The sequence below is a fragment of the Nycticebus coucang genome, chromosome 11, assembly GCF_027406575.1.
Source record: "Nycticebus coucang isolate mNycCou1 chromosome 11, mNycCou1.pri, whole genome shotgun sequence".
NCBI lineage: Eukaryota > Metazoa > Chordata > Mammalia > Primates > Lorisidae > Nycticebus > Nycticebus coucang.
In genome coordinates this window covers 108,123,611-108,150,245 of record NC_069790.1, presented here as the reverse complement: position 1 = coordinate 108,150,245, position 26,635 = coordinate 108,123,611, and the positions used below count along the sequence as shown (strand labels likewise).

The window sequence follows — 26,635 nt, the reverse complement described above, 5'->3', positions numbered from 1 at the left end:
AGAGAGAGGGAGAGAGGCAGAGAGAGAGGGAGAGGGGGAGAGACAGAGAGAGAGAGAGAGGGAGAGGGGGAGAGACAGAGAGAGGGAGAGGGGGAGAGACAGAGAGAGAGAGGGAGAGGGGGAGATACAGAGAGAGAGAGGGAGAGAGGCAGAGAGAGAGGGGGAGAGACAGAGAGAGAGAGGGAGAGAGGCAGAGAGAGAGGGAGAGGGGGAGAGACAGAGAGAGAGAGAGAGGGAGAGGGGGAGAGACAGAGAGAGAGAGGGAGAGAGGCAGAGAGAGAGGGAGAGGGGGAGAGACAGAGAGAGAGAGAGAGGGAGAGGGGGAGAGACAGAGAGAGAGGGAGAGAGAGAGAGGGAGAGAGGCAGAGAGAGAGGGAGAGGGGGAGAGACAGAGAGAGAGAGAGAGGGAGAGGGGGAGAGACAGAGAGAGAGGGAGAGAGAGAGAGGGAGAGAGGCAGAGAGAGAGGGAGAGGGGGAGAGACAGAGAGAGAGAGGGAGAGAGGCAGAGAGAGAGGGAGAGGGGGAGAGACAGAGAGAGAGAGAGAGGGAGAGGGGGAGAGACAGAGAGAGAGAGGGAGAGAGGCAGAGAGAGAGGGAGAGGGGGAGAGACAGAGAGAGAGAGAGAGGGAGAGGGGGAGAGACAGAGAGAGGGAGAGAGGGAGAGGGGGAGAGACAGAGAGAGAGAGGGAGAGAGGCAGAGAGAGAGGGAGAGGGGGAGAGACAGAGAGAGAGAGAGAGGGAGAGGGGGAGAGACAGAGAGAGGGAGAGGGGGAGAGACAGAGAGAGAGAGGGAGAGAGGCAGAGAGAGAGGGGGAGAGACAGAGAGAGAGAGGGAGAGAGGCAGAGAGAGAGGGAGAGAGGCAGAGAGAGAGGGAGAGGGGGAGAGACAGAGAGAGAGAGAGAGGGAGAGGGGGAGAGACAGAGAGAGAGGGAGAGAGAGAGAGGGAGAGAGGCAGAGAGAGAGGGAGAGAGAGGTTCTTGGGGGAACTGAAATAAACACCAGTATGAAGACTGAAATAAAATGAGGCGATTTAAATGTCTTTCTTTCTTGATCTATTACATAAGGGAGTTAGTCCGGGTTCTTTCTAGATCATAGATTTCACTGTACTCTTTAAAACCCTTTGTGTACACTACGTAAAAATTGAGAGATTGTTAACAAGCTCTTGAAGCCACAGAGAGAAGCAGTGGCAAAGTTTCGTTTATTCTATTGGTTAAACATACAGAAAAGTCAGAAAAAAACTTTAGATTGGAAGCAATATTACTGATCAGATTTTCTTCATTGGTAAAAATTCACACACTTTTCTATGTGAGAAACCAAATTGACCTTTTTGAAAATGCAAATTCTTTCCTCTTTCCATTCCTTTTTACTGAAAAGTGACCTCAGAGTGGAGTCTAGGTGTACAGCGTGGGTGTGCAGTGCCATGGTGACTCTCCAGCAGTGTCAGGAAAACCAGTCCATTAGCATGGCACAGATTAATAGCCAGTGGTAGATTTACTGGTATTTGGAAAGTTGTCAGGCTCGGGTAACAGAGAGACGGTGTGCTCTTATTTTCACCAAAGGGAATTTGGGAAAAGATTCCCATTCCTAAAGTATTCCTTGAAATGGACAACCTATGTTAGCTAGATAAAAGTGTCCAATATTCAGAACCACTTCAATTTTTATGAAATTAATGTATACAAAAACCTGGTTAGTGTGCCATCTCCTCAGACTGATGTCTGAAATAGGGACATGCGAGCTAAAAGGACAAAATTACCGCTGCAATCAGCTCCACTCCTGCAGAGGTAGAAGCTAGTAAAGTACTGGGGATTCCCAGTGAGGAGTGTGAGGAAACTGAGACAACGGAAGTCAGAGCTAGGTCTCCACTGACATCCCGAATTATTCCCTTGGGATACCCTCCAAATAGACAGCTGTTGCTTCAAGTGTGAACAAAAGTCTGGGAATTATTAAAAGTTCACACGTTGACTATGTATTCAGAGATTGAACAGAATACCTTCTTTGACTTTACAGGTATCTTTGACTTTACAAGTTATCTTTGAATTGGAAATTCTGGTTATCTCTCCTGTCATAGGTTGAAAGAGACAGTTATAAAAACAAGATTGAATCTTTTGGTACAGAAACAGGGAAGCTGAGCACAGGCGTGAACAGAATGAATAAATTTGTGGGCAACAATTTAGCAAGCACCCTATTGCCTATGATACACCCTGAAGCTTGAGTAAAGGAAGCTCAGGACAATTACACTGAACAGAAATACTCCTTTGCCAAGTGCATCATGGACTTTGGGACCTAGTTTAACAGGAGATGAGACTAGTATATAAGAGTGGAAAAGTTTCCAGCTCTGTTTGAGTATGTGCGGTGAGCATCATATCACATCTTCTCTCATTGTAAGTCCTAGGGCCTCCAGCACACGGGCTCCGTGCTCCAGGGAACAATGCCTTCATTCTCATGAGTCATTGTTTTTGCCCTGGTTAGCCTGTATTGCTTAGCACATTCATCGTCCTGCTCAGTAAGTATGTCTTGGTGATGATGAAGAATGTTTATTATATAGATTCATGACATCATAAGTTTGTTATGACACTCATGATAACTGATGACCTTTATTAAGTACATTCTTTTTTTTATATTATTTTAAAAATTTATTGTTTATTTATTTAGTTAGTTTTAATTGTTTGGGATTCATCGAGGGTACCATAAACCAGGTTACACTGATTGCATTTGTTAGGTAAAATCCCTCTTGTAATGGTGTCTTGCCCCCAAAATGTGTGGCACACCCAAAGGCCCCACCCCCCTCCCTCCTTCCCTCCCTCTGCTCTCCACTGCATTGTGTTCTGTTCTCAGTGGCTTTTACACAACTCTTGTTATCTGGACACAAACTGTATGTTACCATCATATGATGGGGTGTTATCCATATGCCCATTTAAAAGTGAGTGATCTGAAACCTGAATACGTTAAGTAACTGCCTCAAAGTCTTACATTCACTTAGTGGTACAGCCAGGGCTTACACCTGGGCAGTCTGGCTCAGGGCCTCTACGTCACCAGTATGTTTCTACCACTCCTGTCAACCAATGGGGACACGTGGTGTAGGAGTATTTAGCAATCTGTTCTCACTTACTTGCCCAGCAATTCTCCCATCTTTGGAGCCAATGTGAATGTGTCCTGTTCTGTGTTACATCATCTATCTAGGGAAACAGAGGCAGCAGGATGACTGAATGAACAGGAAGGTGTCTTTTGACTTAGATCCTCAGCATTCTACTTATTTAGTTTAGTCCAGGTTGGCGTATTCCATTTACTTTACCCAAGATGAGGAGTCCCTCCCCTGAGCATGACCTGGGCACTTCTCTAAGAAATGCCTGCTATGTTGCTATATTCTAAGTAGGTCTCCAGGACCATTTTCATATCAAATGAAGGCAACCAGTGTAAGACAAGGCATTTATAGATATCCACACAGAAAGTAGGCTGTGTTTCTCCTGCCTACTCTCACAGGTTCTCTTTATACACACACACACACACACACACACACACACACACACACACACACCCTGTTGTTTCTCAGCTTAACCAAGACAACTGCCATGAGCAAGCAACTTATCTATTGATCTACTCTTTCCATTCTGGGCCAATGATTAAAAACATGACTATGTATTCCCTAAAGCTTAGTACCTTAAACACTTATTTTTCTCTTTCTCTCTGTTTTTTTTTAATCACAGCAGAATCCAAGAAGAAGAAAAAGGAAGGCAAGAAGCAGGAGAAGATGCTGGACTGAAAGACGCCACCGTTCGTGGAGCATGAGAAGGACATCAGCAGAAGGATCAATTAACTATTGCATTTATACCTACCGTAGGCTTTTTATTCAAAAATTATCTATAGCTAAGTACACAATAGGCAACACAAAGAGAAAAGAAAATTTTTGTAGTAGCATTTTTTAAATGTATACCATAGTATCACTAGGGGCTTATAATAAAGGACTGTAATCCTGTTTAGGAAGTTGACTTATAGTACATGATAAATAATAGACAATTGAGGTAAGTTTTTTGAAGCTATATGATATTTTACTTTACTTTTTTTTACTTTGTTTTTTTCTTTTGACAGCAATTTAAATGTTATGACCATGTAAACTACTTTTCTTGTTAGGTAAAATTTTTCACCTAGAATTTTTTTCCCAATTGAAAAAATATATATACTAAACAACGCAGCAATAAAATGTAATCACTCTATCTGAGAAAAATATCTGGTTTTTGGCCAATGGATTTTTTTTTTTAAGTACCTAATAAAATAGTGGTCTTGGGGAGGGGGAGGTGAAGCATGACCTAGTTTAATGCTGATTTTTTTTTTTTAAAAAGTAAAGCATTAAAACATGAAAGTTTTCCACTTAGGAGAAATTTTGTTTTCTTGATGAAATTATTTTCCCATCTGAGGAAAAAAATACTAGGAGAATAAATCAAGGTGATGCTGAAAAAATAGTTGCTTTTGTGTCTAATAATTTGATAGTGTAATCTTCCTCCTTTTGTCACCTGCACTCACCCATTCAGCCTAAAAGCACTGAGAAGTTTTCATACAAACTAGTTAAATGACTCTTGGACTGAATATTGCACAGAATTGTTCGTATCTTTCTTTGCTTGTGCTCTCTATCAGTATTTAGTAGGTTAGACACTGGTGCTGCTGAACTAAACAAAAATCCCCAAAGAGTCTAAGATGTGATAGAATAGAAAAATGCCCTTCTTACCATTGAATAAGTTTGGGCTGATACAAGTCTGGCTCAGGCTCACAGTAAGAACATGCAAAATTATAGTTTATGTTTAGTTTCCATAAACCAAGAATTTCCATTTTGTTTTATACCAGGAATGCTAACTATCCATACAACTTTCTTATCTGCTGGACTCTAAGCACGGTCTTTAAGTAAACAAGTCTGTGTTTCTGTTATTCAGAGAAATAAAGTCCCAGGAAATTGGCTGGGATTAGCTTCAAAGTATCTCACTTGACATAGTCACCTCACATTCTAAAGGGACAAGACTCAATAAATAAATACCTACCCACAGAGATAACTGTAAATCCATTTTTGGAAATGATGGTTCGAATATGCCCTGGAGTAGCTCTACTGTTGTTTACATACTGTTTTTGTGATTGGCCAAGAGTCTTGGCAGAGAAACTACTTTAGCCATCTAGTCCAAGACTCTACTTGAGCCAGGTATGCTGAGTGGGTCCATTTCTTCCCTTTAAGTCAAAGCCAATTGCCATTAGGGAATAGAAAAAGAGATGAACTTCAAGGCATTTGATGGATGGGTACTTAATAAAAACAGAGTACTTTGTAACTTACAAATGACAGACCCATGAATAGTAAATGCAGTGCCTTCACCAGCTCACTGTAATAGCAAAAAGTACCCATGGGGATGGATGGAAGAGATGAATGAAAGGCAATGTCTTGAGAGGATTTCCTGACAACAAATTTCCAAAAGTGTCGGATGATGGAAGAATCTGCAGCCAACTTTGCCAGCTTCACAGCTCATATTGCTCCTCCATCATCATTTAGTCCTGAACAAGCAGCCCATGAATCAGTAACGAGTTAAGGTGAACTAGAATCAAATATCTCAAGGGAAAAAGTTCTGTAAATAACCGAATCATACTCCTTTATTCAAAGGGCCTGGCAGGAACCCCAAACTACAAGATTTCTCTGCTGTACCTAACTGTGAAATGTAGACAACCACATAAGTCCCTAATTCTCCTTTAAGGCAAGGATTGGAATGTTCATCTCCCTTGCATAGGGTGTGAAAATCAACTTCCCTTAAATCTCTTAAAGATCTAGCTCAAACATCTCTTCTTTTTCTTTTTATTTATTTATTTATTTATTTTTGTAGAGACAGAGTCTCACTTTACCGCCCTCGGTAGAGGGCCATGACGTCACACGGCTCACAGCAATCTCCAAGCTTTTGGGCTTACACGATTCTCTTGCCTCAGCCTCCTGAGCAGCTGGGACTACAGGCGCCCACCACAATGCCTGGCTATTTTTTGGTTGCAGTTTTGGCTGAGCTGGGTTTGAACCCACTACCCTCGGTATATGGGGCTGGCACCCTACTCACTGAGCCACAGGCATCACCCTCAAACATCTCTTAAACATCTTGCTAAATCATACTAAAGGATTGAAACATAAATGAAAAAGGGAAAGTCCCCCAAATCACTGATTTTCACAAATAGAAAACGAAAAACAGATTGTAATTGGGCACTTCCTAGTATACCCAAGCAAATGATCTCTTCTCAGATGTTCTGGGCTTTACAAACTTTACCGAAAGCTCACTAAGCCTTGAAGAAGGGAAGGAAGATGTAAAGAAGTCATCCGTGTCTTTAGATTGCCCTGGAGTGAAGACCTACTTTCCATCCTTTAATTGGGAGGGTGCAAAGCTACCTCATGCAAACACAGGCAAAAACAAACCTTCACTGACCAGAGAGTCCTTGCTCAGCTCAGTATCTGCAGCCCTCACGCTCGTACTCTGATAGACCTTGTTTGCCATTTATCCTGAATACATGAGTGCTGACACATTCTGCTCTATATAGGTTGCCAAGAAGAGGATCTGGGATACAGACAGTTTGACTTCATAGATTCCTGGAACGATATCCTAACGTCTGGTTAACGCTGTAGAAGTAGAACTCAAACAGAGTTTAATGCTCCGAATACGTATCGAGGGAAATTCTACTACATTGGATAAAAGATGTGAGAATAAAAACGTTAAAAGATTTCATTTAACCATAAGAAGTCTCATTGAGAAAGGAAAGGCTGCAGTCTTCTCATTAAAGGGACAGTTATTTCTTTGAGAATAAGAGTCACAGATCTTTTTTCTGTATTTAACTCTTGGCTCAATAATTCTGAAAGTCTTGAATCATTTTACAACTTCTTTAAATGAAGAATGGAGGTAAATACGCCTTAGGAAGCACTGAATGAGGCAATAAAATGCCATCTTTTACCAACTGAACTATTTTGAAATATATCTTAAATATAAAAATTCGAACTTTACAATATTTAGTCATGGAGTGAAGTAAATGGGCTTTTTTCCCCTCATTATAGTCTTCTCCAAAACAATAAGGCAGATGGATATCCTTAGATCCAGAATATGAAAGTATTCAATCTACTTTTTAAAAATTTATAGTCTTGAAATACATTAATATGAGGAGAAAGAGTCATAATGTTGTCATAGATATCCAGCAAATAATGCTTATTCGAAACTTATGTGGACTTTAATTCCCCTGGAAATAAAAGATATGGAGCATTTTTAAGCAGATAAAAACATATTTTAATCTTAGAAACCCATCTCTCATCTACTGTTTCTATTCTTCCCAATCCCTTGGATTTCTAAGCAAAGCATCAAAAGTAAAGTTAAAAAGCTTCATCTTGTTGAAATCACAAGTCAATTCATGTACTTTACGAATATTTCAACACAAGTGAGGAAAGCAGACTTACTTTTGTAATTGTTATGTAAAAATGAAAGACAATTAGCCCCAATATCTAACTTCTGTAAAGTAATTTTTTTTCTAATGAACAAAACCTTAATATACAGAACATTGATGTATTCTTTACACATATATCCATTACAACTAATGTATTAAGTTACTCGTGAGATTGGCTAAGGATAATTTTCATCTAGATTATCATCATATATTTTCTTTGAAAATGTGGTGTCAGCCTTACACATTGTTAGAGAAATGAAACATGGAAAATCCTGACATCATCTCTTTCGTCTCCTGGGGACAGAGGGGTGCCTTAGGGAACTCACAGACACAGACTGTATCTACACATCCTATTTGCTCTTAGTGAAGGTTCAAACACTACAAAAAACAAACCACAGAGAATGATTTTTTTCCTCTTTTGATTGTTAGATCCATTAAACACAGGGCAAAACTTCAAATATCTTAGTTCATAGGACTCATAAAGAATTACATGAGTGCCTCCCTTATTGTGTATGATCCATTGAAATATTTGCAACAAGTGACATAAATTTTAGGCTTCTAATTCTTAAAGTTGTATGCTTTTAAGGCACTCCTGATGATCTTCCTGAAAAAAATAGATAACACACCTTTTTAAAAGAACATGAAAAATGTAAATTAAACTGCTCTTCACCATTTATTCTTACCACCATTAACATCAAGCATTATCTCTTGCTATCATGGCAGCTATAGTTATAAATATTAGCTCATGGGATTGAATGACTATGGACATTTTATCTTTTTTTAAAGGAGATAGAATGAAGCATATGTTACTCCCTGAGCCATAGGGTAATATGACATGGGGACTATTGCATAGAATTATATAACTGAATTTTAGGATCAAGCAAACTACTCTTCAATATTTTTTTCTTCTTTCTAGAAAAAAATAATCTTTGGTGTCCTTATCATTGAACTTACCAGTTATATTTAAGCATTACTGTATCAATTGCTACCTGTATTAGGAGGCCTCTTCTTCATTTCAATCTTCATTTTATCTCACTTGTATTTCACATGTTGACTGGGTATGAAGGAGGAGCATTACTTAGCAATGTTCATTTTGAGAAAACACGCCCATTTATTAATTATCATAATACAATTTCTCCAATAGAAAAATATTCCATTATTATTGCAAATTAATGTTTTTCTTTTAAAGCCACAAATGTAAAAATATGAATTTCTTAATATCATAAAGATAGACAATTCACATATAACCTACAAAAGGAGAAACTTTCTTATGAAAATTCTTTTGCAATAATGTATCATCTTTTGAAAAAACATCTTTGTACACGGTTAGATTAATTGTAACATTATAACATTTCATGGTATGATAAAAGTAAAAATACTAAAAGGTCTTGACTAATCTTTCTGCTTTTATTAATTACTTTAATGGTGTAATCAACATATTCAATTGAATTAGAATTATCTGCACAGTGTGATATTAGGCACCCTAGGAAGAAAACAAAATTTAGAATTCCTAGCCCCAACCTCAGCCATTGACAGATCTGGAATATATAAAAATAATTAAAAAGAAGCCTTAATAATGTAGCATAATACAAATGTAACAGTAGTAATGATTAACGGTGGGCAAGACCTAAAGTTTCAGAGAAATCACTGACTTGGCATAATTAGAGAAGAAGACACCAAGGAAGGAATTAAGAGTTGGAAGATAAAGGGGCATTCTAAGGGCAAAGACATGAAAAACATGCAGAGTTACGAACACTAGCAGTGTACGACATTTGTTTGGCATAGCCAAGCTAGTTTACCTAAAATTTAAGGCAATGTCTTTAAAACATTTTGTACCATCATGTAAAGTCAAATTTGGCATTTTTAGGTACATACACATGCATGCACACACACATATACGTCATAAATGAAATACAAGTTTCACAAAATAATTATTTATGTTTGTTATGTATGCCAATACATTTTTTCTCTTTTCTTTCATTTTTTACAACTCTGGGGGCAAACCATTAGATTGAATTATGATTTACACATGGATTGAAATCCACACTCAAGCAGTTTTTCTTTCCAGACATTTGACATCTAGCCACATGTTATTGCACAAGCATTGGTACAGATACTGATTCCAGGACATTTTTCCTGTAGGGAAAGAAATTCACTGCTGCAACCTCTGCTTACTGGGAAAGCTCTTCCTTTGCACCGTTTGATAGAATCATCCCTGGTAAGACCAAGCTACATGGGCAGGAACCTAGTTTTCTTTCCTTGTTCATTGGTCAGAAGGAATCCCTGATGAGGCCAGGGAAGAGCAGCAGTCTAAGAACAGTGTATCGTTCCACCTCTTAAACCTTTTAATACGGCTCGTGACCAGGCATGACCTTGCAATTTCTGCTCATGCATAGGTGTTGCTAACCACATCCTAAATGGATATCATTTATGCATGGATATCACAGGAGGAGTGTTGGCGAGGGATTATTGGTTCATTGGTTCATCAATAGGATCTTCAAGTCCTTACCAATAGAATCTCACATCACATAATTTCCCTCAAGACCTACGTCAGATATATGTCAGAGCTCTCAATTCACCTCATCTAACATAACAAGCTGCATGGTCCATCTCTGAGTTTGGTTTTTATCAACTTCTATCCTATAGAGCATGATGATGGGAAGGCTCTAGACTTTAGTTCATGCCTCAAGATGAAAACCTTGACCTTGATCTTATCATTCCTCTAGTTAAATTTAACCATCTATTATAATAACTACTAGTTCCTAAGAATTGCATTCTCAGTATCCCAGGTGGCCTGGTCAACATCCTTGCTTATCAGCTCTCCATTATATATCATAGATTTGTAATTTCCTAGTTTAAAATATTAATGTCAGCCCTATTGCTTGTTATGACATGTTTGCTCAGTGATTGTTTTTACATACTCAAATAACCCTGAAAGTCTTTTTCCCAGTCTTAATCCATCAGTCCTCTTCTACTTGGTTACCATTCTTTTTGGTTGGCAGCAATAGAAACTATTGTTCTTAAACCAGAGGGAGAGGGAGAGAGAGAGAGAGAATGTATGTATGTAAAGAATTTCCTTAAAAATAGGTAGCTCAAAGCATTGAGTAGAAGAACCCAGGGAAGGATAGAAGATCAGAGACATTGATAAAGATGAGAGATTTTACTCTGAGTATCTGAGCATCATAAAGGTTTCTCACATGAATCGGTTTCAGTCAACTTTTATGCCTGTGTGTCCTTGCATCTTGGGACATTCTTCCCGGGAAAGGGATTCTGGCTGGTCTGACTGGCGCTATGTGGCACTCCTGTTGTTAAGAATTCATGGTCTTCGGATTGGCAGCCCACTAGAATCGCAGGAAAGATTAAGTAGAGCAATTCTTCAAAGAAGGGCACACTTTTACAAATAGAGAGGTGATATTAAAAACAAAGTATTCAAATATTAAACATTTTTAATTACTTTAAACTTTCAATATTAAAATAATGAAAAATAAGAAGTAATGAGAAACAAGCATTAGCACATTTGGGGACTAAGGACTACAGAAATGTGAATGCAAAGAAAAAAAGAGTTTATTAGGCAATGAAGAGCTGTTAGTATTTCTATGAAGACGACAGAAGTGAATGACAATGTTTACACTTGAAGAATTTTAGTCTGTCACCTGGAAGCAGCTTATAATATAAATGTGAATAGTGCAGCCCCTGAGAAGGCAATTCAGGAAGTTATTGGAATTTTCCAACTGAGAAATAATGAAGGCCATTTGAATCTGTCATATACTTTGCCTCTGGCTACCCAATTATTTTTTTCTGCTTTTTCTCTGCTTCTCTTCTGCTTCTATCACTGTTGCCTTCTCATCTCCTTTGTGATCCGAGGCGGGCTGACTTAATAACACATTTTGCTTCATGCATTGAGTGAATATTGCTCAGGAAGTGAAGCCAATTTAGAAAGCTGACAAGTTTTCATACACTTCCTGGTTCCCTGCCTTCACACGCCTTCATTCTTATTAACATAAATCAGGTTACTTAGATTAGCAGATTCAGCCCCACTATGGGCTCTGGAAGTCATCCTCTCCTCAGCTATTTAAGATGATCTGACTAAATAGGAAATTGGGCATCAAGCCAGCTTTGCTTCTGTCATGCTGATGTTCTGCCCCAGGTATAAGAATCAGAGCCGTGTCTCACACCTGAGATACAGTTTCCAGCTTATAACCCTTTTCTACCCTGTTCTTAATTAGCTTTCTCATACTAAGCCCCATATTCTAGCCTTTTCAAAACCGGATTCTCTTTTCCTTTTTCATTCCTCCTCTACTAAAAGACCATCACAACCCGAGATGCCATCTTGCCGTGAGTCTCTCATCATGTCTGGGTGGACTTGAGTCATGCAAACCAAATCTCCAGGGCAAGGTGTGTCTCCAGTGTATTTTGCCTCATCTTAGAATATCTGCTGCCATGTTCTCTTGGCCACATTTCAGTAAACATTTTCACTTCCTGCTGGACACTCTTGATATCAACCTCTGGCTTACCTCTGGCCTAATCTGGCATGTTTTGGCTGCTGGGTTTTGAGTTTGGTCTGCTCTGATCCTCTTTCCTCCTCCAGTAAGTGACTTATGAAGCGCTGTCTTTCCTGCCATTATCTGCCTTTCCTTTCTTTCCTTTTGGTGACCCTTGTCTGTGTGTGATCTCTACTTCCAGATTTGAACTCCCCTGAATATTCCCTACTTTCTTAAAGTTATCCCCTTCATCTTCAGGCATGTGCAGAGATAGAGGAATTCAGTTTAATGACATGAAAATGAACAAAAAGAGAGTAAAGGAAACAACAGAAAAAGGGGATGTAAAAATCCTCAATCTCATCCACACATACAACAGTAGGGACTGTCCTAGACACAGTTACCTAAGAATCCCAGGAAGATAAAATACATGAATCTACCTGAAAACTGTTGCCGAACTAATTTGGTGGGGAAATAGGTGAGGGATACAAAAACCAAAATGCTGGTTTCCATTGAGAATTTATTGCTCCTGAACCCCTTTGGCAGTCAGAAAAAACTTACGGATTCCTTCACAGAATAGGGTTTTCATTAATAAAAACATAAATTATTTGGGTTTATAAATTACTCCAATGATATTAAAATACAGTTTTCTCTATATGAGAAAAACACAATGTTGATATGGACATACTTTTCTTCACTTTTAACACATTAAATAACAAGGTCTAAATTAGGTCTAATAACCACTGAAAGTAGTAATACATGTAAATGATATTTGTAGATATTTGTGATAATATGATGAGAGACTTTGATTTCTATTTATGACAAAGTCACAAATGCCGCTAATACTGCTGTGGTTTATTGCCACATTTGCAATGGAAGAAAATGTTGATTTTTAATTTAGTTAGAGATTAATGTGAATCAACCCATTTTGCCCTGTTTAAGTCATGGACCCCCATATTTACTTCAGGTGTTCATCAGTTAAGAGTAGATCTCTATTTGATCCTGCAATCTCATTACTTGCTATCTACCCAGAAGAAAAAAAATTATTTTACCACAAGAACATTTGCACTAGAATGTTTATTGCAACTCAATTCACAATCACCAAAATGCGGAAACAGCCCAAGTGCCCATCAACTCATGAATGGATTAATGAACTGTGGTATACGGATACCATGGAGTACCATTTGGCCATAAAAAAGATGGAGATTTTACATCTTTTGTATTTACCTGGATGGAGTTGCAGAACATTCTTATTAGTAAAGTATCACAAGAATGGAAAAGTATCCAACATACTTAATATCAATATGAAACCAATATAAAGACAATTACATGCCCACATGAGAAAAACCCAAGCATATTAGAGAAGTGGAGGAGGGAAGAGAGAAAAGTTAAAGAGAGGAGGGAGGGTGATTGTCAAGCTCTCACCCAACGTGCACAGTGTTGGGGTATGCAGCACGCCCCCGGGTGAAATGTTCAACTACAACTTGAACTTTATCTTGGAAGCAAAAACAATGCAGCCTAAACATTTGTACCCTTAGAATTTTATCCCAATGGACGTCACAAGCATAGGCATGCAAGACTATGGCATTGTGATGAGTCAGCGTCAATTTTCTCCATCATAGAGGCCTTGCTGTCCACACACCAGGCTGTCTCTATTCCCTGCCTCAGGCACATCACTTTCCCTTCTCCCTAGTGGCTTAGTTCCTGCTGTCGCTTCTGTCTGGAATTTGAGTCCTCCTTGCATTAGGGTAGCCACAGTCTCTTGTTCCAATTCTTTAGCTAGCTTTCTATTTATTGGTTATTCTCTCACATATTTATATATTTATTAATTCAACAGTTTTTTGTACCACAAAAAGGCAGGCTAAATTTCTGTCCAAATTAGTTTCCAAACAATTGGGTGGGGGAACCTATGGTCTTGGGGCTGCATGTGGCCTTCTGGATTTATAAATTTCTAAACGTTCCATGCCCTTCTAAGGGTGAAATGTCCAAACATTACCCTTCACTTATACCTGGGAAATAACTTACACATTAATGCATGGTAATGCATATCTATATTTAAAAATCTATGAATTTTGGTGCATAATGTTTGCTATTGTGTTAAAAGTTTGTACTTTATTGCATGTATAAAAAGCTTTGTTGACTTTTTCAAAAAGTAAAGAAATTGTCTTTGCTACAATGATGAAGCAAAAACCATGAAATTCTTACTATAATGATATAACAACTTTTATTTGTTATACTAGATTAGGAATGGTAGACTAGGGAAAAAAGATTTTTTAAAAAACTACCTGAAAATTATAAACATGAATTAGATTCTTAGTGAAAGCTCTGTTCTGATTTATTTTTAACACATCTATAAAAATGAAAATATATAAGGAAAAATTAATAGCCCCTCAATAGTTTTTGAGTTAGTATTAACATTTTTCTATGTATTTTTCCAAAATAGTCTCCATGTACACGTATGTACAGCCAGATCAGAACAGAACAGGACAGTCCAGAAGATATAGCAAAGTCATCCTTATTTAGATTGATTCATATTCTAGATATGAATTTACCTTCTCTGTCGCCCTCATTTTTCAAGGGCTTACAGAATTCCAGATTTAAGGACAATTCTTAGAATCTTAACTCAAACAAGGAAACTAATTTTCTGCAGGAAAGTGCATTGCAATAAGCAGATCACTACAGGAAACGCTGGTCCTAACATACTTAGTATTATTTGAAGCTGCTGGTCCAATAGAAGTTTGGGATGGCTTTTCAAAAGCTTAACTAAGGTAGGTACCTGGGGAATGTATCTGCGGAATTTCAGCATTGAATTCTAGGACACACAACATGCCAGATTTAGCAAATAAAGTATAAGATTCCTAGCTAAATTTCGATTTCAGATAAATAATGAACCTTTTAGTATAAATATTTCTCAAATGTTACAGGGAATATACTTACACTAAAGAAATTACTCATGAGTAATTCAAATTTAAACATAAGTCCACATCCTGCATTTCATCTGGCAACCACAGGACATGGTATATAGATTGAAACAAAGGTCTTTACATGGTGCTGTGCCCCTGGGTGGCTGAGAAACTACACTTCTCTAATACTGAGTTGTGGAGAACTTAATGTAACACTAGACAGATAGGATTTCATTGACGTGGGGCTACTTTCTTGGGATGCAGGATTTAACGCTCTAGCAAGAATCAAACTCACCGTTAGAGGGGCTCTGAGGAGCCTGCAGAAAACAAGGATTCACAGTGAATGGAGTAAAAATGGCTGTGTTTCCAAGTTAGATAGTAAATAAAAAATATTGAGAGCTTAGGAAAGTGGGTGTGCTGATATGGATATGGGATGTATGAGACCAGAAAATCCACGAGAGATTATGCTTCCCTGTGGGCCCCCGGGATATACCACTCACCAAGGCCATCAGGCAGGCACTGGTAAGAGGGAGGCCAGCTTCACTGAAAAACAAAACAATCAGTGGTGTTCATGCTTACAAGCCAACAGCTAAGAGGTTGCAATTTCCTTAATGACCAGGAAGACGTGAGGATCAGCCAATTGGGCTTTACCTTCAGAGAGGTTAGTACTTGGTTAATGGTGTCTGGTATTTTTAGACACAAAATAGTAAGGCAAGGAAGCCCTATCAGTGATGTTGAACATTTACAACTGTGAAAGGCAAGAAAAAGAGCAGGAGGCTGAGGTGTTTGCCTCCCCAAAATAAATATGATTCCTTGCTCAATTCCCAAATTTGAACTAATTTTTATGTTTGAAAACCAGTGATTGAAAATGTTTTCTCTCACTGGAAAGACTTTGCAACACTGTAGCAAGAAAAGATCCTAGAGATTCCTTTTTTTCTTTCCCCAAACGGATCTAAGGACACTTATAAGGGTGTTTATGCACTGGAGAAAAAAAGAATCTGCTGGCACTTGAGAAATACTGGACAAAATGTCTGATTTGGCATGGATACCTCGAGACCTAGATGTCATCATGGGCTCCCAGTGAGTTGGGGCATACAGGAGTCAGTAAAAAGTGGTGCCTTGGTTGAAGTCTAGATCACATGTGGCCCATTTCCTCTGAAGACTAACCCAAGGCCACATACCCAGTGCCAGGATGGAAAGTTGAAATTGGTACCCTCAGCAATTGCAGTAAACCTCATTTTGGGCCATTGTCCTCAAGTAAAAGCTGTTACAGGAAACTTCTGAAATCACCCTCCTCACCACAACCAACGCAGTTAATCAAAATCAGAATCACATTCTCAGGGGGGACAGGAGTGATTATCACCACTGTTATAAACCTAAATGATGTGCTGGTGGTCACAAAGTTGGAAGGACTTTCAAAGATTACTGTAGAATAGGTTAGAAGCCCCAGTTGAGGCTGTAGGGCCAAATCTGGTGTCACTGGCAGAGAAGATTAATGATGCCTTGGCTACATTACAGCCAGCCATCAATTTGGCAAAGGTGTTCTCTTTTATTCCAATCAGAATAAAGGATCAGAAACAGTTTGGGTTTGTGGAACACAGACTATTTATATAAAGTTTTGCCCCATTTTTTGTCATAGTGTGAAGAGATTTGGATTACCTGGATATCCCTCAGTACATCAAACCCCAACTATTATATCAGTGAGATCTAGCTAGGCCGGCAGGATGAACACGAGGTGACTAGGATGTTAGAAACCTCGGTAGGACACTGTGATCCAGAAAGTGGAAGATAAATCCTCTGAAAATTCAGGGAACTGGAATTGAAGTGAAGATTTTTAGGGATCTAATGGTAAGGGGCTTTCAAGGATATCTACTACTCTAATGTTAAATAAATTGCTGAATAGTCATACAGATTTATTGTACAAAATTTACATGCCCACTGATAAAGTAAGGCAATGTCTATGATTCCTTGTATTTTTCAATGCTGTTGAAAATTCCTTGTATTTTTCAATGTTGTTGTTAAACTTTAAAATTTTCCTAAGATATGAGTATAAACTTGTCTAATTTCTACACTACTTCATACTATTCATGTGGAAAAAAAATAGGAAAGAAACTTTTTTTCCAAACATCTTTGCCTCTTGTAAATAGTCTTTTGTAAGATAGAGGCAAAGAAGCTAAGATCCAAGATTACTTCCACTCAAAATAATAATTTTAATAAATGAGGAACATACTTCTTTATAACATAGAAGGAAAGATGTTTCAGAAGTTTTCATAAACTTTATACCAATTAATATTCTCTATTTTTTTCTATATTGCTATTCTTTATTAACCCTATCCCAGATTTCTCAAAATACATAAGAGTATCACATTTTTGAGATCAGTTTTTTGTTTTGTTTTTTTTTTTTTTTGCATTTTTGGCCAGGGCTGGGTTTGAACCTGCCACCTCTTGTATATGGGGCCAGCGCCCCACTCCTTTGAGCCACAGGGGCCACCCAAGATTAGCCCTTTTGTAGTAAAATTGGGGAAAAAAGAAAAAATATGTATGTAAATAAATAATAATAAACATAGGTAGCAAATTTTGATGTTCAGGACATTTAGGTCTATCAAAGATTACTTGCTACATGTCCATATATTTGACTATTTCTATGTGATTTTTAAGTCTAGAGCTGTGATTTTCAACCCGTGTGCCATGATGGCACATCAGCATGCTGTAGGAAGATTTTAAGTGTACCTACATTTAAAAAAAATTTTAAAGATCATTAGTTAAATTATTTTTGAAAGAAGTTCAAAGCACAGTAAGTGTGCTATTCTTTTTTTTTTCCTCTCTCTTTCTCTCTCATTTTTTCTTCTTCTTTTTTTTTGGTCAACATAATTTAAGTGTACTTTAGAAGTTTAACTGTAAGTTCAAGTGTCTCCTGAGATTAAAAAAGTTTGAAAAACACTGATCTAGATAATGCTAGAGCATCAAAAGAAATGGTAAAAATTTGAACTAATAAATGGAACAATATGTTGACATTCTTTTCTTCTCTCCTCAAGTTTTATTTTTATACTTAACATCCACTTTCTGTGGCTGATATTCTTTCACTTAGGAATCATTCTTTGAAATAGAAATCATAGGTATTCTCCAGAGGTCTGCTGGCCCATATTACCAATGAGACTGTAATTGTCCACAGCTACTGTCTCTGCTTTTGGTAATATAAGTTTAGTTTGAAAAAGTAGATGTTAATGTCTATATAAGAAAGGAAATTAACTTCATTTATAATTAATTATTCCTGCCTGTGATATCATTATTTTCTCATTATAAATGAGCACTAAAGTGTTTGTAGGGAAGGAGGACTTAAAATAGCCCATATTGCAGTACAAGCATGAGCGTGTTTGGTAGTCAGATGCTTCAGCAAAATGCCTTACCACAGTTATACCCACTGACTTGATAGTACTGATCTCCTGGAGAATGTATCTATACCCAATTTAGGTCTCCATATATGAAGAAAATCAATTCTATGTCAAAGTGAGTATTGCAGCCCCAGAGACAGATATTTTTATTATTATAAATTGATACATAGAGACCATGATTTTATATGTAAGTTCTATAACATGATTAATGTGAGTTTACCCACCATATGTGTCCAATACGTATGTGCTGATAATTCAATATTTGAGCCAGCTGGGGTCAGCCCTTAATCCATGGAATACTAGCCAATGTAATGCTGCTCATGGGATGATTTATAGTGTTCAGCTGGCCTTTTTCAAGTGGTAATTTTTTTTAATGGAACCGTTTTAGAAATTCCTACAGTTGATATAAGTCAGGCATCCTCAAACTTTTTAAACAGGGGGCCAATTCACTGTCCCTCAGACCGTTGGAGGGCTGGACTATAGTTTTTTAAAAAAACTATGAACAAATTCCTGTGCACACTGCACATACCTTATTTTGAAGTAAAAAAACAAAACGGGAACAAATATAATCACACCGCCTCATGTGGCCCGGGGCTGCAGTTTGAGGACCCCTGATCTAAGTCATTAAAATTACCAGAATGGAAAGTTCTCTGTATTAAATTATGTAAAATACTATCAACTTCATAGTTGTAGTACACATTCATAAGAACATATACATTTTACATTCTGATATTTTTGGGGATGAAGGAATTAAACCCACGTTAGGAGACACATCAAATTAAATCACCAGGAAATCTCATTACCAGCAAGTGGACTGCAAAACAACTTTAATAACCTTCTGAAAGAAGCCTCTTTGCACATTTTATGGGAATAGAAAAAGAGAGCTAAAAGATGATAAATAATACAAGGAGATTTCTTATACAACAGGAAAAATCTTCAAGATCAGAATGACACTTCTCATAGTAGTTACATACATTTTAGAAAGCTTTATAGAATATGTGTGCTTGGGTTATGCCATTATCAAAGTATCCTAACCATGTTCTGGCTACCTTGACTTTCAATCTGAGAAGGGAAATTTAATAGGAAGGATATGGAGAACATGTAGCAAAGGGGGATTTATTTTCTTTTGTCCTCCTGTTGCCTAAACGAACTCATGGGATCACATCAAGCTAAAAGGCTCCTGCATAACAAATGAAACAATCAAAGTGAAGAGATAGCCTAAAGAGCAGGAGAAATTATTTTGGAAACTACACATTTGACAAAGGATTAACTAGAATATACAAGGAACGCAAACAAATAGGCAGGGGAAAAAAATCAAATAATCTTAAAAATAGGCAAAAGATCTGAACAGACATTTCTCAAAAGAAGACATACGAATGAGTAACAGATATGCGAAACAATGCTCAGAATCATTTGTCATCAGAGAAATGAAATCAAAATTACAATGAGATATTTCATCTCAATTAAAATGCCTTTTATTAAAAAGGCGGGCAGTACCGAATACTGGCAAGGATGTAGAGGAAGGGGAACCCTCGTGCTCTGTTGGTGGAATGTAAGTTAGTTCAACCACTATGGAGAGCAGTGTGGATGTTCCTCAAAAACAAAAAATGGAACTACCATATGACCTTGCAATCCTACTGCTAAGTGTATATCCAAAAGGAAGGAACTCCGTCTATCTAAAAGGTGTCTGCACTCCCATGTTTACTACAGCACTATTCATCACAGCCAAGATTTGGAATTAACCAAAGTGACCATCAACAAGTGGATAAAGAAATTGTGCTGGATGTACATAATGGAATGTTCATGTAGCCACAAAAAGAATAACATCTCATCATTTGCAATATGGGTAGAAATGTTAAGCAAAATAAGCCAAGCACAGGAAGACAAATCTTGCATGTTGTCATTCATTCGTGGGAAATGAAGATTAAAACAAATGATCTCACAGAGACAGAGAGTAGAATAATGGTTACCAGCGTCTAGGAAGGGTGGAATGGGGATGCTTAGTGAGTGCAAAATATAGTTATATAGTTAGGTAGAATGCTCAATATTTGATAGCAACAAAGTGACTATAGTTGATCATAAGTTATAGTGTACTGTAAAATGACTAAAAGAGGAGAATTTAAATGTTCCGAACACAAAGGAATGTTAAATATTTGAGATGGTGGGTACCCCATTACCCTGATTTGATGAATGCCTATTGTATGCCGGTATAAAAGTATCATGAGCACTGTATAAATAGATGCAACTATTATGTACCAGTGATAAATTAAATTTGAAAATTTGAAAAGGACATTTAAAAGAGAAAGCTTGCTACTGGTTGGCAGAGTCTAGGGCAGCAGTTCTCAACCTGTGGGCCACAACCCCTTTGAGGGTCTCCTGCATATCAGATATTTACATTACGATTCATAACAGTAGCCAAATTACAGTTATGAAGTAGCAACAAAAATAATTTCATAGTTGGGGGTCTCCACAACATGAGCAACTGTATTAAAGGGTCGTGGCATTAGCAAGATTAAGAACCACTGGTCTGGGGGAAGGAAAGAACGGAGAGTGCCTATCCAGTGACAATGAGGTTTTCATCCAAATGCTGGAAGTGCTCTGCCCTGTGGTAGATGGAGGTGGCAGCTACACCCATGGAGAATACACTCCATGCTGAATCGTGCACTTCTTAAAAGGATAAAATGTTGAATTTTACCACACGAATAAAAGGCACATTATAAAATAAAAAAAAAAAATCCCCAAAGAATAGAACATCTGGGCAATGTGGGAAACTGTAAGAGACATAGTCATTCCAGCAATATATTGACTAGTTGAACAAAACCCCCAACAATAGTTAAATGTTATATTTGGGACCAGAGTGTTTTCAGCAGTTGGCTAGAGTATAGTAGCTATTGGTTCTCAAAGTTTTTGGTTTGGTTGGGCTTCCCTGTTCCTGGTCTGTTGGCTATAGAGAGTAGCTTTTGCTGGAATTAAAAACAAAAATATCTTCACCCATTGGTCTTTCCAGATTGTGGTCTTCATTAGCTCCAAGTCTGGAAGATCCGCAAAAACACAAAACCCACCAAATGCACCACTGTGGTGTTCTTCAAATGCTGAGCTTTGCCTCTCTCCACTTTTCAAAGTCTTACATTTGTTTTATGGATCATGTTCTTATTTTTTTCATTTTATTTAGCGCGGGGATTAGGAGAAAGTACATCTAATCCATCTTCCCAGAGTTGGAAGCAAAATAGAAGGCTTTATTAGAACAACACTGCTTGCTCGTTTATGTATTTTCTGCGACTGTTTTCACAGTACAATGGCAGATGTTCACCAAGGGAAACAGAGATTGCATGCCCTGAAAAGCCAAAATGTTTATCCTTTTTTCCATTATTTTCTTTTATAAAAGTAATTCTCAACCCTTACTTTATGCAACAGTTTTCATGGGTATTGCATCTACATATTACAAGCTCTGTAAGACAATGTGTTTTTTTATTTTACAAAGCATGCATTTTTTAATTAAGCAAAACAATAGTCTTTGATATTTCCCCCAATACGTATCATTTCTAATGTGTTTCATTCCTTTTTTCCTTCCTTCATGAAGATCCAGACTTTGATCTGGTATCATTTTACTTCATCCTAACATCTTCCTTTAGAGTACTTAATGGTGAACTTTCTCTCTCTCTCTCTGCCCTTTCCCAACTTGAATATTGATTTTATTTTCACCCTTAAAGATTACTTCTGCTCATTAAAATATTTTGGCTTCTTTTTTCCTTTCTTTCCACATTTAAAAAATGTTTTCCACTGTCTTCTGTCCTCCATAAAGTCCGATGAGTCAGATGAGAAGCCACTGGCCATTGGAGTTGTTATTCGCCTGGAGGTGACATACTATTTTCCTCTGCCTGGTATCAATGTGCTCTTTTCGTTATTGGGTTTCCCTAGATTTACTCAGATGTACTGCAGTGGTTTTTTTTTCTCATCTTTATCCTAACTAGGAATTCACTTAACTTCTAAAACTAGAACAAGAAATCGCAAAAAATAAATTTGTGATGCTAAGCTGCAGAATTTTACAGCGATTTAAAATTTTGTTCCTTTATTGTTCTTTCTCTCCTCTTTCTGGAACTTCACTTATGTGTGGGTTAGGCATTTGATGTTGTCCCACAGACTGTTGAGGCTGTTTCAATTTTTTTCTTTTAGTTTTTCAAATAATTTATATTGATCTTTCTGCAAAGCACCATCTCTGCTTTATTATCTCCATTTTTTCACGCACCTTTATTATGCCAAGATTTTCAGTTAAGATTTTCCTGTTTTTCTCTCAATGTTTACTTAGTCTGCTATGCTTCTCACATCCAACAATTTTGGGATACAATTCCATAAAGTTTTACAAGTTTTAATCAAATCTACTTGTCCCTGGCCATCCTGACCTCTGTTCATCAGTGATACTTTCTCTTCACTCAGAAAAAATATGTTTAATCCATTTGTACACTGCTCTTTTATTTATGGAATTATCTCCATAAACTTGGATTGCATGTCCCTGATTTCACTTCCACTCTTGCCAAGTTTAACCAGACATTTAATGTTTGTTCTTTGTTCTAATTCATTCTCCAACCTTCTTGTGACAGTACCCAAAAATCACACAATGATAATGAGCATACTCAGCAAGACACTGCCACATGTCAACATGAACACAGCTGTGATATACCAAGGTTATGAAATCTTACAGAGCTGTTTGTACAATGCTGCCAACATGAGCACATGGTGGTGGCTTCTTGAACTTGATTGTCATACTTCATATATTCATTCACTTAAAATGTCCAATTCGATACAGCTATTTGTTGGTGGGTGGTGGCATATATTCGCGGGGCTGTGAAAACTCTAACAAAAATTTTAGAATATTTCTACCTCTCCAGAATATTGAAAGCTATAGGCCCATTATCAGTCATTCCCCAGTTACTCCCAATATTCCCACGCTCTCAGCCATGGGTAGCCATTAATGTAACTTATCCTCTATAGATTTGTCTACTTTGTACATTTCATAAAAATGTAATCCTATAAAAAGTCTTTTGTGACTTAAGTATAAGTTTATAAATCTCACTTCCAATTTGTTCATTTTCTTTCATTTCAAAGTATTTTCTAAATTTCCTTTTGATTTCTTCCTTGACCCATTTGTTGTTTAGGAGTTTGTTGTTTCTCAAGTTTGTAATTACCTCAAATTCCTTTCTGGCATTGATTTCTAATTTAATTCTGTTGAAGCAGGAGAACATACTTCATATGATATCAATACTTTAAAAATCATTCAATTATTTTGATGGTCTCATTGATGGTCTACATTGGAGAAGGTTCCATGTGGACATATCATAATATTCTGCTGATGTTGGATAAACATACTATAGATTGTATTTAAGTTTTGCTGGTTTGGAAGGGTATTCAGTCTTCTGTTTCCTTATTAATCTTCTGTAGTTTTTCTATCATTTATTAAAAGCAGGGTTTAGAGGTGGCGCCTGTGGCTCAAAGGTGGCGGGTTCAAAAACCCAGCCCTGGCAAAAAAAGAAAAAAAGGAAAAGAAAGAATGAAGTAGGTTTTAGAGATTTCCAATTGTTATTGTTGAATTGTCTATTTTTCCCTTTAATGCCATCAGGTTTGCTTCACGTATTTTGAAGTTGTATTTGACAGTATATATATGCGCATATTTGTTACATCTTCCTCAGGCAGCGGTTCTCAACCTGTGGGTCATGACGCATAGGAACTGCATTAAAGGGCCACAGCATTAGGAAGGTTGAGAACCACTATTCTAAAGGACTCTTTCTGTTATAAATAATCTCATTTCTTTAACAACATTTTGCTGCTTAAAACCATTTATTTCTCTTGTCAGTATAGCCATTCCAGGGTTGTTATAAATGTTTTCTTCCTGATGTAATTTCTCCATCATTTTTCTTTCAAATATTTGTCTCTTTGGATTAAATGTGTGCCTCTTGCGTACAGTACATAGCTGGATTTAGTTTTTTAAATCAAGTATAAGCATTTATATTAAATTTTTAATTCATTCACATTTAACATTATTGAGATAGTTAGATTTATGTCTCTCATTTACTTTGTTTTCATTGACTTACTTTGCATTCATTTATTCCTCCTTCTTTGCTTTATTTTGCTTTAAGAATTTTCTTGTGTAGTGAATTCTTTTAGTAACTGTTAACAATATTTTTATAGTTCTTATTTGTGATTGCTCTAGGACTTACCACATGAATTTTATCAGCATTTGTTTCAGACTTGTACTATCTTAAGTCCAATAAGATATAGAAACTGCACTATTGCTATATGTTTCTATTTTCTTTTCCCACTTTTTGTGCTATTATTATGTATAACAACCTCTAGATTTTCAAACTCCAAGCATACTGCTTTAAGTATTTCTTAGCATAATTTCATATCATTTAAGAAAGCTAATAGAAGGGAGAGGAACGTAAATATACATATTATATATATATATATAGAGAGAGAGAATTTTTAAATATTTATCTTCCTATTCACCATTTGTTTTATTTATTTGCTCTTGGGGATTTAAATTTCTTTAATTTGCTTTGCTCCTACCCATTAACTTTGTGCAATTATTGTCAAATACACTACATTTCTATATATAATATCCCCTACACTAGAAATATAAACATATGTATACATATATATACACACATACACATATGATCGGTATCATTCTATACTATTACTTTTTAGAATTAGTGAAGAGAAAAAAGAGAAATCTATAATTTTAGTTTCTTTTTGATTACGTAATTATCATGGGTTTGAATTAACTTTTAAGTTCATTTGCTATTAGCCTGAAGAACTTCCTTCAGTATTTATTAAAAGATGGGTCTGATGGGTGGTGCTGTGGCTCAAAGTAGTAGGGCACTGGCCCCATATGCCGGAGGTGGTGGGTACAAACCCAGCCCCAGCCAGAAACTGCAAGGAAAAAAAAAACAAAAAAGATGGGTCTGATAGCAACAGAGAAGAACCTCTCAGTTCTTCTTTGTCTGAGATTGTATTTTGCTTTCACTTTTGGAAAATTTGTTAGATATAAAATTGTTGGTTTATAAGGTTTTTGTTTAGTACTCTGAATATGAGAAATCTGTTGTTAATTTTGTTGGGATTCCTTTGTATATAAACAAGTCAATTTATTTCGCTGCTTTCAATATTTTCTCTTTGATTGGCTTTCAACAATTATATTATAATGTGTCTAGCTGTAGCTCTCTTTGTGTTCATCCTGTTTCTAACATCTGTAATATATTAAAAAAAAGTTTCGAAAGTCATCAATCAAGATGCAAACAATCTAATTAGACAAAAGAAATGAAGAGATTTCATTAAAAAGAATTTACCAAATGTAAATAAGCACATGAAAGTATTCAACATGACTAAGCATCAGGGAAATGTAAGTTGAAATCATAATCACACACCTATCAGAATGAATAAAACAAAAAATAGTGATACTATTGGATGATAGTAAAAAAGGAGAGAAACTGGGTCACTCACACATTGTGGATAAACATGGAAAATGTCACGACCACTCTTGAAAACATTTACGCAGTTGTTTAAACACTAAACATGCAACTGTTATGCAACCCAGCAATTAACATTTCCAGGTATTTATTATGAGGAATGAAGAACTAGGTCACACTAAAACCTGTACATGAATGTTCCTAGGTGCTTCATTTGTAATACCTCAAACTGGAAATAATCCAGATGTTCTTCAACAGGTAAATGGTTAGACAGCTATACCCTCTTCTCAGAAAGTACTACACAGAAGTAAAACACAATGAATTATTGCTACATGCAGCAACCTTGATGAATCGCCATCAAGTTATGCTTAGGGAAATAGCCAACACCAAATGTTTATGTACTGTATAAGTCTATTTATCATCATTCTAGTAAATACAAAATCATGGAACAAGAAGAGAGATGACAGTATGAATTGTTAAGGAAGATGTTAGTATCACCTGAGAAATGAGTCTGGCTTTAGAAGGTCATTAAGAGAGATTTTAGTGATTATGGGAATGTTCTTCACCTTGACCTTCACCTTGATATCTGTTAATATCATGCTTGTTGCATTGTACTATAGATTTGCAAAACTTTACTATTGAGGAAAGCAAGGTAAAGGGTACATGCATACCCTTGTATAATGTCTTAAAACTTTATATAAATCTATAACATTCTCAAAATAAAAAACTTTAATTGAATAAAAAGCATTTTTTTTTTACAAAAACAGGAAATGAGCCAGACATAAGGAGCAAAATGAACAAGTAAATTCAGAAAATTATTAACAATAGGTAAATCTGTGTTAAGGGTTATATTTGCAACTTTTTTAAATGTTTAAAATTATTTCTCAATTAAATTAAAATAGCAAAACAAATGAACAAAATAAATGTGAAAGAGGGCCGCGTAGGCAAAAGTATATATTTTGGTGATCAT

General features: G+C 36.9%; 1 protein-coding gene across 2 annotated transcripts in view; it reads left to right on the top strand.

Annotated features, from left to right (window-relative positions):
• PTN (pleiotrophin) overlaps positions 1-4,217 on the top strand; it is a 116,196-nt gene extending 111,979 nt beyond the window's left edge. Inside the window, exon 5 of one of the 2 annotated variants that reach the window (XM_053553520.1) lies at positions 3,709-4,217. In XM_053553520.1, coding sequence (XP_053409495.1) covers positions 3,709-3,761 — 53 coding nt within the window. In that variant the 3' untranslated portion in view covers positions 3,762-4,217. Of the gene's footprint in view, positions 1-3,705 lie in introns of both variants that reach the window. The other variant, XM_053553519.1, reaches the window with a different exon arrangement.
• The last annotated feature ends 22,418 nt before the right edge of the window (positions 4,218-26,635 follow it).